Consider the following 11302-nt stretch of genomic DNA (forward strand, 5'->3'; position numbering starts at 1 on the left):
GCTGATGACATTTTACTTTTGTCAATAATGACATTTCGCATAAGTTTCGCATTGATTTTTGCAAGAAGAGGAAGAACTGTCACTTGCTTGTTTGGTTATTTTCCTTTTCTATTTCACGAAAGTAAAAAGAGTTACCTATCTGATTCGTTCCGGCACTCATTTTAAAGAATATCAGTAACTTTTTGGATAGAGGGATTTTATATTTGCCATGTTGGTAAAAAATAACGGTCAAAATTCAAAGTTATTCATTTTATAGACTATATCACAACATTAAATAAGCAAAACATATGAATCGATTAGGCAACCAGTAATACTAAAGGTTAAAATTCATGTATTTATTTTCAATTGAACTCTTCTAAAATAATTAATTTAAATATGCAATTTTGATTGGATTACAGTGGTATATTAACTAGTACATGCATTAAAAAACATTGCATTCAATTTTAGTATAAATATACTTGAATCGCACAGTATATCTACGAAAAATAATTTTAAAATGTGTGCTCACAATATATTTGTTAAAAAAATTGAAATGAAAATATTAAAAAGAAAATTATTTTTATAAGGAACGTATATATTATGAAAATGTTAATAAAAAAATCTTTTGCTCTTGTAAAGACGTTCTGAGGACATATTGTATATAGAGAATTCTGCACATAAAAAAAAGCAATGCATGAAGTGCATTGCTCTCTGTGTTAAAGAAACAAACTTTATCACTAAAATTTAAGTACAAAATAGACATAAACATATTATATGTTTTAAAATCATATAAATTGATTAAAAACATCTATGTTAGGGAACTCAAAAAAAAATATATGAACACAAGTATTCAAAATTGATTTAGTAAAAAAAAATAAACACTAATAAATCATTTCTACTGGCTTGACATTGATATTGAATAATCACATTTAATTTTTATGAAAAAATATTAAATTTACCGTTAACTATTAAATTAATCATCCGGTTGGAGATATAGTTAGTTAAATTCTATAAAATTTAGTTTTGCGTTAATACAATAAATGAAATATTAAAAAACGTAAACTTTAAAACTAAAATAATACTTGTGTTCATAGGGCTATAGTGACGCAGCTGCGCAAGTACAAAAATTATAATTTTGATAATCTGGAATAAACTTAGAGAAGCTTAGGAAAATATAAATAATACAAGATAAAAATAAATTAGAAATGATAGAAGCCTATAAAGATTGTTTTTTAATTCTTTTAAAAAATACCTTTGACGAAATCCAGAATACAATATAGTTTTATTTAACAACAATTTAATGATTGAATTAAAGGAAGTATAAATATAAGACAGGTGAGATTGAAAAAAAGCTTGAAATGAAAAATTATAACAGATTAGTGTTATGTTGCTAAACATATCCTCCATAAAGATGATTGCATTGATTTGAATGATTTAAAATTAATCAAACATCCCTCAAACTAGAGGCAACACAAGGCATAAATATAAAGACAATATCAACAGGGATAATGGTCTTATTCATAAAATAAAGTGTATTGCTCTGAACTAGTGTTTTATATTGCAAAAGCTTAAGAAAAAAAAAGGTTTCTATCCAGATTATCAAAATTTTACAAAAAATTAACATTAAAATGACGCCTGATATAATTATATAGTAAGAGGATAAAAACCAATAAACAAATTTATTGAAACAATAACAATATTAATGAAGCTAACGAACCTTGGTGAGGCATTGAGGAGTATTGAGTCTGCTTTATGTCGAGTGAAAGAGGAAAGTGAGGAGTAGGAGTAACTGTTGGGGATATCCATTGTTAAGAAAATGCAGAGATATCTAAAAAATAAAGTAAAAATAATATTAAAAAAGGCATAAAACGATCTATGTAAATATTAAAATAAATATATTTTTATTAATGCAATAACTATGTTTTTTAAATTAATAATTTGTATATACCCTATGAGAAAAAAACAGCATTATAGTGGCTTTTGAAATAACAATTATTGATGACAATTATTTCTGCCAGGTAGACCACATTATATCATTTATAAAAAAATAGTATAAAAATTAAATAAAGAAATGTTAAGAAATTTAAAGCTCATATTTTTTTTAATTAAGGTTTTCACCTTTGAATAATAATCGGTATGTTTGAAACCTTTTTCCTTTTTTTCATTTAAATATTATTTTTGACAAGTTTTTATATCAATATTTAATAAATATCATATAGAAATAGACGTTGACCTCAGAGACCTGTGCAGCTTGAATATTATGTAAACTTATCATAATTTTCAAGCTTGTCGATGAAATTTAGTTAGAAAAAAGGGATAAATAACTTACCATTAATAAAAGACTGCGACCACTTTTCAACAGCTATTAAGTACAGTCCTAAATGGTCTTTCTAAGTCTTTTCTTGCAAGTTACATTCCATTTAAAGCTTTTTCATGTCCACCATAATATTTACAGGTAGTACGGCTTGTGGATTTTTAACAGCAATTGTCCCAGCGTATAACTAAAATTCCAAAAAAATATTAAGTAAATTTTTACTATACTAATTTTGGAAGATTTCTAAAAACAAGATTAATAAAAACAAAACAAAAAAGATTAATTAAAATTATATTTATTAAAATAGAAGAAAAATATTAAACGGCTCAGCACTAAACAACTCGTAACCATTTTTTTTCTTGTTTATTAAAATATGTATATATTTATTGCGTTTATTCTAGTGGGAACATTAATATATCGTCAAGGTGTGTGTGACGAGTTCTGTAATTTTAAACCAAACAGTTTTGAATAGCGAACGTTGACAATTTGGCGAAGGATATTTTTAAATAGTTAATTCTGTGTTGTAATCAGCGATAAACTGTGTGTATATAGTGCGAAAATAAATCCGTTAAGTAGTTTATCGTCAGTTTAAATTAGTGGACAAACAGAATCCGTAACAATATGCAACCAGTAATACGGTATCAGCATTACATTTGTCCTGCCTATTTTTAATAGTTGTTGGCTTTTCTAATATTGGAACAAAAGCGCCTGTATATATTTTAAAAAAAATCAAGCTGTCCAATGAAATTAAAAAGATAGATAAATAACTTACCATTGATGAAGAACTGGATCTCCTCTAACAGCTATTAAGTAACAGCAGTTGAAAATGGTTTTCCTTGATTTCTTCTGCACAAGAGTTTCTCATTTCATTTAAATCACTTTTATGACCATCATACATATTATTTGCAGCTGGTATGTCTTATCGGTTTCTAATAGCCATTGTCCTATCGTATGCCTAAATAAAAAAAATATTAGGTAATTTTTTATTATAGCAATTTTTGAAGCTATCAGAAAACAGACAATAACATAAATTATGTTAATATTTAGAACTATGTAACATAACAAATAATAGACATTTTTTTATATTAATTTGAATAAGTTATAAAGAGTTGTATAAAATTAAAAAAAACTTTTATTGATAACTTCAGAAATGATATAAAAAATTGTAAAATTCCTTGATAAAAAAATAAAACATTATTATAATGAGTTACTAATAATCCAAAAAATAAATCTAATTTACTAGATATATAGAAAAAGAAAAAAATAATATTTAGTAGTAACTCGTAAACTTATTGCGTTATTTTGGTAAACTTTAATAATTTTGAAATAAATTTAAAGATATGCAACCAGTAAAACACTGTTAGCATTGTATTTTTCTCCACTTTAATTGGCCATAACTTTTTATTTTTTTTGAGCTCTAATATTAATTAAAAAAAAAACAATTATATTAGTTTTCCAGTCAAGTTTTAATACGGTTTTATTATGATAAATGTCATACAATCTCAAGTAAATGCCCTATAAATTAAAAAAAAAAGAGAAATAAACATAATAATTTTCGTGTATTTTTTATTAAATTTTGATAAAACTATTACAAAAAAAAGGGCACGAGTGTCTTTCAGAAATTAAAAAACGTGCCATCTAATATATTTTTAATGTATAGGGTCTTCCATTTAAAAAAATACACATTAAAACTTGAACTAAAACTTTATAATTTCTTTTTTTTTCAATGAATGTTCTAGCTTCTAAAATAAAAAAAGTTAAAACCTGTTAAAATTTAGGGCAAAATAAAATGCTAACTGTACAAACTGCGGAGTATGAATATTCTGCAAAATTTAATCATTTTACAAAATTTTCAAGCTTATCAATGCCACTTTATGACAATATATACAGGGTATTTCACGTAACTAGTCCATTAAAAGTGTTTTAAAATTAAATTTAGTTCAAATTAAACCAGTTACAGGACTTAGAAAAATATATACCGTGAAAAACTTTTAATGAACCAGTTGTATGAAAATCTCTGTATATAAAATGATCAAAATAACTTACCATTATTAAAAGGCAACAGATGTCGAGCCCAACCCTGGTTCTATTAACTTTACATCCTGAAACGACTGACATTTTTCTGTATCCAATCAAAAATTTTCCTTCAAAGCTGCAACTTGTTCGTTGAGTTGTGACAGTAGCTGTCAAAATGTCCATTACCATCAATTTCTTCAGCTCACTAAAAGCACAAAAAAATAAAATATAAAAAATTTAAATAGGTAATAAAAAAAATTATGACGTCAGTTTGTTCATACTAAATTTATCATAATTTTTAACCTTGTCAAAGAAATTTAATAAAAAAAAATAAAATAAATAAATGAGACGTCTAAATGCAAAACCCGACAAGTGACCCGTTTTGGAAAATTGAGATCTATAGAGCATTTAATTCGTTATCCCAAGAGAAAATGTGAATTACATTTTTATGCAAGATATTTTCAAGAAATAATACACCAGATAAATTCAGTCAGGTAGATTTATTATTCTTTCTACTATTCATAATATTTTAAATAATTTTTAGTGTATTTTGTAAAATTGATTTCAATGGACTTGTCAGGTTTAGCATTTAGACGCCTGAAATAACTTACCATTGATGAAGGACTGCATCCACTCTAACAGCTATTAAGTACAGTCCTCTGAGTCTTTTTCTGCAACTTTCATTCCATTTAAAGTTTTTTGATGTCCGCCATAATATATTATTTGCAACTAGTACTACTTGTTGACTTCTAACACCAATTGTCCCATTGTATACCTAAAATTCAAAAAAAGTATTAAGTAATTTTTTAACGAATCAATTTTTAAAGATTTTTAAAAACAAAAAAAAAATATTAATATTTAGAACTTGTTTAGAACTATGTAAAATCATAAACATGCGGCTATTATACCAATTTAAATAAGTCACATACAATAAAGATCTTAAATGGACTCTAATAAAAAATAATTATAATTTTTATATTAATATTTGCGGTTTTAACGATCGAAAAAAATATAAATAAGGTATCTGCTGTACTAAAAATATCAAAATAAAAAAAATCAACTTATATTTACCATACCGTAATTTTATTGTGCTTATCTTAGTGGAAATTTTAATAATTATTAAAACCAGATTTAAAAACTGCATTTTTTTCCAAGATCGCTATATGCAACCAGTAATACAGTGTGTGTATTTTATTTTATCCTGCCTTTAATAATCCCTTTTATTATTGTTTTAGTTAAAAAAAAAACAGAAAAAAATAGAGCATGTTAATATTGGACCAAAAGAACTCGAATACCATGGAAAATTTAATTATTTTTATAAGATTTTTAAATTTTATAAAAATAAGTTGAGAAGCATAACTTACCATTATTAAAAGACAACAGGTGTTGAAGTCAACCAGTAAATGGCATTTTTCTGTGTCCATTAAAGATTTTCCATTAAAACTGGAACTTGGACTGGAAACAGCTGTCAAAACGTCCATTAATACCAATTTGTATTGCTTACTAAAAATACAAAAAATAAATAAGTAAATTTTTATAAAGTCAGTTTCTTCACACATTTTGGAATAAAAATTTTTGTTTTTTTAATATATGTTAGGTAGATATTAAAAAAATAAACGCAATAGTAACTCTTTAAAATATTTCAAATATTCATAGATTTTTACAAAAAGAAAACATACTAAATAAAATTAAAATAGTCTGACACAAATTTGTAAATAACTACAGAGATTGAAAAAAATATATTAATATATTTTCAATCTCAAACTTATTTTATTTTGAATTTGAAGCCTATAATTTTGCAGTTAAATACATAAATTGTAGACTTAAAAAAATAATAAAAAAATAAAAATAACTTACCATTTTCATAGCGCAACGGTAATGAAGGCCAATCAATCCAAATACTATTGATTGTATCTTAAAATTGTCATTTGTGAGTAAGATTTTCAGTATCACTTTATTCAAAAAATTCCTTGGCATTCCTCCAACTTATGTACAGTAGTAAATCATTTGAAGTTTTGTAACAGCAACTATTAACGCCCAGTACATCACTCGAACAGATATCTAAAAATAAGAAAATAAACAAATATTAATAAGTATATTAATTTGTATCAATGTAGAAAATTAAAATAAACAAGTTGAAGCCTGGCGCATCCGCCACGACATCAGAAAAAGAAATACTTTTTATTTTTTTTTTTAATTAAATGAAAAACAAAAAATTCGGCGACGACAGTTTTTAGAAGAGCCAATTAACTATCTTTTAGTACAAAAGCAACTTTCTAGAACAATTCGTTACTTCAGTAGAGACGATACAGATAAACATTAGCATTTTATATATGTAGATAAGAAAACATTGTAATATCAATACAGATAGGCAAAATACAAAATTAAGTTGATTTGAATAAAAAAATTCGCCTAATAAATTTAAAATTAAATATTGCACCTAAAGGTATTGAAATATATACATTATGTGTAAAATATGTCAACTAACTAATCTAACCTCACCAAACCAAAATTCCAAGCTTTCCAAAAACAATAGGAAAGAAAATAATGTGAAAAAACTTACCATTTTTGAGAGATATCTGCGTTGTTGAAGTCAATTTAATGTCCTGTATCTACTGTACAATAAATTGGTCATTTGTGAGCCTTTTCGCAGTTTAAATTATGTCAAAACTTCTTTGGTGTTTCTAATAATTCATCCAAGTTGTTATAACAGCTGCCATTCTACATTTCCACCAATAGATATGCTTGTATAATACATAAATAAATGAAACTTGATGTCCAAGATACCAATAACATCTATAAATAAAATAAAAGTTGTGATAAGTATTTACTTTTTGTAACTAGATGAAAAAAATTACCTTAATACAGTTGCTCCAAATTTCATTCAAAAAACTTCTGTTACAGCGAACAAAATCCTCCTCCTTTCCTCAAACATCTTCTATCTCCTTTCCTTCTATTTCAAAGCAATCCTCTTCCATCTTCTCTGTCCTCTTCTATTTTCCAACTCTCACCAATTCTTATTCAACCACTTATATAACTAATTTATACAAATTTCAGGCGTCTTACAAACATTTTTGAAAAAGGGGGAAAAGGGATATAATGCTACAACAAACGACTACGCTAGCGCACCTACCTAAAAAAGAAAAACACTTTTTTTAGTCAATGAAAATAATAAATATAAAGTTATATAAATTTACCTGATGGCATCTAGAAGATGGCTCTAATCCTGCTGTTGTCCCACCAAAAAATTCATTCCAAAGCAGTTTAGTACTAAAAAAATTTATATGCAGCTAACTTTAATTTTAGTAACAAAAATAAATTACTAATACTTTAATTCTCATTATAATGTAAAATTACATTATTTACTAATTTACGTTTAATTAAAAATTACTATTAAAAAAATTAAATATTACCAATTTTAAAATAAGACGAAAAATAGTTATTTCCAAATATAATAGAGAAACAATATGCTACCTAATTTTGTCTCTTTGGAGTTATTTTTTTATTACCCATTTATTATTGCTAAAAAAACTTTATATTAAAGCCTTGTATAGAGTAAGAAAAAGAGTAAAAATGAAATATAAAAATTGCAAATTAAAAAATGAGTACTTAATGCAACACTCTATAAATGTAGGGAACCTAAAGTTACTGCTTTGGAACCACGACGCGAACCGACTTTTAAAGTTCTCCAAGCCATACTGTATCACCTGTAAGAGAAAAAAAATATTAGAATATTTCTAACAAATACATATGCTAGAAGAAACAAAAAAACAAGCTATAGACAACAAAAAAAAAACAATGTAAAAATATAAAAACTCACCATCACATCTTATTGCTTAAGTTCATTTTCAGTCCCACTATAATAATTATACGGCGAAAAAAACAGTGGCGTCTCACTGCTTTGGGGCACATCGAATGCCCCCAACTCCATGGACTTCGGTCGATCCTGTAGAGTTGACAGTAAACACGTTTTCCAAGTATTCGACGGTGCCTGGAACAATCCGAAATTTTTTGGGACTGATCATACGCAGCATGTAGATAGAATTTCTGACTTCTTCAATCTCGTTTTTTAAAATCGCGGTGCGAACCCGGGTTGTCCTAAAGAAATGAAAAAAAAAATAGTTATATAAGTAACTACAAGTTAAATTAGAATTTAAACTTATATCTACTATAAGTTTTAAAAAAGTTGTTCCAATTACTATACAAGTTATTCTACCTCAAAGTGAAGCTCATGTATGTTGTAACAAAAAAACTAAAATATACAACACTTTATATAAAAAGAATTTTGATTGCTACATGGTGGCATAAAAAAGTTATTTGGTAGAGAGTACAGTAAAAGTTTACAATTTAATGTAATATAAAAAAATAGACTTACTTTTAACAGGTTTAAGTTAGGCCTGGTTATGCTCGCCTCCTCCCGACATTTTCTGCCTTCAAAATTCGACGCGGGGCAGACCAAGAGAAAAAACAAAAAAATGTTTCCACGACCCGCCTGCGAGTGTGTGCTGGTTGCCTTCCTTATGCAGATTCGACCCATTGGTCGACGATTAAGCCTCACCAGTCAGTTCCCATCCCAATTAAAGCCGCCTCGTCTGGGGTCACCCTCGTCACCCGTCGGACGGACATCCACCGGGACCCCCTACAGGCGGACCCCCTCATCATCTTCAATGTGTCCGATATCCCGCCCCCTGCCTCTTCGAGGGTCACGGAATACGTGCACGAAGAAATCTCGGAGCTTGGGTGCCAGGTTGTATCCGGCCGAAGCCTCTAGCATTAGAACACCTAGCTCGTAAATCAGAGGGTGGTGACTCCCTTGGGTACCTCTGCATGCTACACAGGTCATCGATGCCCGAACATCGGGGTTAGGGGGTGACCCAAGAAGTCTCCTCTCTTGGGGAAGGCCGCGCCGCGCTCTGGAGTCATCTTAAGCCGGGGATCCACACCGACAAAAACACTGTTAACCAACCGCATCAGCTAATGAAATTCACTAATGTTGAATTAGGAAATTTTATTAACCAACACAGAGAGCTAGCAATGCTCGTGTGAGTGGGGAAGGAGTGTGTGGTGTTGTAGTATTAATATAACGCGCCTAAAAAACGAAAAAATATTGGAATACCTATAAAAATATTATCGAACATCTATAAAAATATTACGACAATATATAAATAGGTAATTTATTTTAAATGAAAAAAGATATGGAAAAAAAAGATGCTCCATTTATACCTCAGCAATATTTTATAAGATTTTTTCCTTGATTATATTATTATACCAAAAAAATGTCAAAAACATAAAGATGTTATATGATCTAAAGAAAAAGGGATATAAATTTGATGAATATGGTCAAAATCAAAATTTTTTCCATGATGTAACCCATACATAAATATACAAGGAGTTTTAGAGTTGTAACATATTATTTAGAGCTAAAAGTTAAACCTACAGTGTTTCAAATAAATAAAAAATAATAAAGTTATATTTTTTTTAACAATGAGACATCCTATATATTTTATTACGTTTTTAGTTTCTACTATGAAGACACAAAAAACAATCGATCAAAATTTACCTCAAAATCATACTTACTGTTTTCGAAATATTTTAATTTTTATAAAAATTCAGTAACAATTGATTTATTTCTTCAATGCAAATTTACAACTAATACTGAATTAGCAAAAATCATTTGTCAACATTAATACTATTTTTTAACATGTAATATTACATAACGCGCTTTAAAAGAGAAATATATTTTAAAATACCAATATCAGAAATCATTACAAAAAAGCTGAAACATAAATATGTAGGATTCTTAAATCAAAAAAATACGTAATAAAATTCCTAATGAACCTACCTATTTAAAACATAAATACAAAAAACCTACTCATTCAAAATATTATTAATGCGCATATTTTATATTTTTAAAAAATAAAGAAAACTCTAAGTATACCCTATAAAAAGAAATTTAAATTAAAAATAGCAATTTACAAAAAATCAAGACATCGAATTCCAACAGGCGGCCATTTTATTTAAACATTTCTTGGCCGAAAAAATTAAACAAAAAATCAAAGATACCATTACGTAATTTACCAAAAATGTAGTACTATTTGACCCGCTTATGTAACACGCAGTATAGAAAGTACCGAAAATACATAGTTTTACATACTTATCTATTAACTACGTATATTATTTAAACAATATCCTTAGAAATTAATAACTTAATGTTGAACATTGAGAACAAGGCAGCCATGATGGATATTGCGAAATCCAAAAATATTAAACTAAAATATCTCAAAAAATACATAAAATTACGGGTACTCACTTTTTCAGGAGGCTAAGCAGGGCACTAGTAACAGATTACGCATAAATTGTGTACACTAAAGCACTTTTTCGTTAGAAAATTTAAAAATCGATGCAACGGACGGGAGGACGTGCGGATCTTTCAATTGCAAACGTCCCAAGCATGACCGGCGTTGCCAGATTAAAGTCATTCGTAAAATTTAAGCTGCTCATAAACTTAATCTATTTATTACTAATAAAATTGTTTATAGGAAAATTCTTGTAAATTAAGCTTAATTTTGATCTCAAAACTTATTATTTACTCAATACGTTCCACTAAAATCGTTTTTTTACGTAAGGTAAAATATTTTTTTTGTCATAAATAAGAAATAAATAAGTAATTATAAAGAAAAACACACAAAAATCATAAAATAAACATAAAATGAAGCTGTTTAAATACATTTTTAATGCTATAAATACATCGAAACCAAGAATAAAAGGCTATAATGTTAGTACGTAATTACAAGAAGAAATAAAAGGAATTTCTACAAAACAACATTACTGGTACTTGTTTTACTAAAAATATAAATATAGAAATGACCCTTACTATAGTGCCAGTGATCAATTTAAACTAATATAAATTCACAAAAATCACATAGAGAAAAAAGATTTCGACATTTCTTAACAATCCGGCAACATTGAACGAGAATAAAATTCAAAACCTCC

At 27.3% G+C, this 11302-nt stretch overlaps 1 protein-coding gene across 2 annotated transcripts; it reads right to left on the reverse strand.

Annotated features, from left to right (window-relative positions):
- Window positions 1-202: 202 nt before the first annotated feature.
- On the reverse strand, window positions 203-10673 carry LOC115880539. Of its 2 annotated transcripts, XR_004049898.1 has the most exons (10): window positions 7507-7645; window positions 7168-7442; window positions 6873-7105; window positions 6167-6370; window positions 5674-5812; window positions 4921-5084; window positions 4340-4514; window positions 3066-3248; window positions 2309-2480; window positions 203-1807 (listed from the first exon to the last, which is right to left on the reverse strand). XR_004049898.1 is itself a non-coding variant. In XM_030897764.1 (8 exons), the coding sequence occupies exons 2-6, from the start codon at window positions 6284-6286 to the stop codon at window positions 3213-3215; spliced, it is 630 nt and encodes a 209-aa protein (XP_030753624.1). In that variant the 5' UTR covers window positions 6287-6370; window positions 10620-10673; the 3' UTR covers window positions 203-1807; window positions 2309-2480; window positions 3066-3212. The 2 variants fall into 2 exon arrangements, 1 of the variants encoding a protein (XP_030753624.1); XM_030897764.1 differs by lacking the exons at window positions 6873-7105; window positions 7168-7442; window positions 7507-7645 and adding an exon at window positions 10620-10673 and having other exon boundaries at window positions 5674-5808.
- Between the last annotated feature and the right edge of the window lie 629 nt (window positions 10674-11302).

This window comes from Sitophilus oryzae, unplaced genomic scaffold (genome assembly GCF_002938485.1).
Source record: "Sitophilus oryzae breed Bouriz unplaced genomic scaffold, Soryzae_2.0 scaffold_1625_pilon_pilon, whole genome shotgun sequence".
Classification (NCBI taxonomy): Eukaryota; Metazoa; Arthropoda; class Insecta; order Coleoptera; family Curculionidae; genus Sitophilus; species Sitophilus oryzae.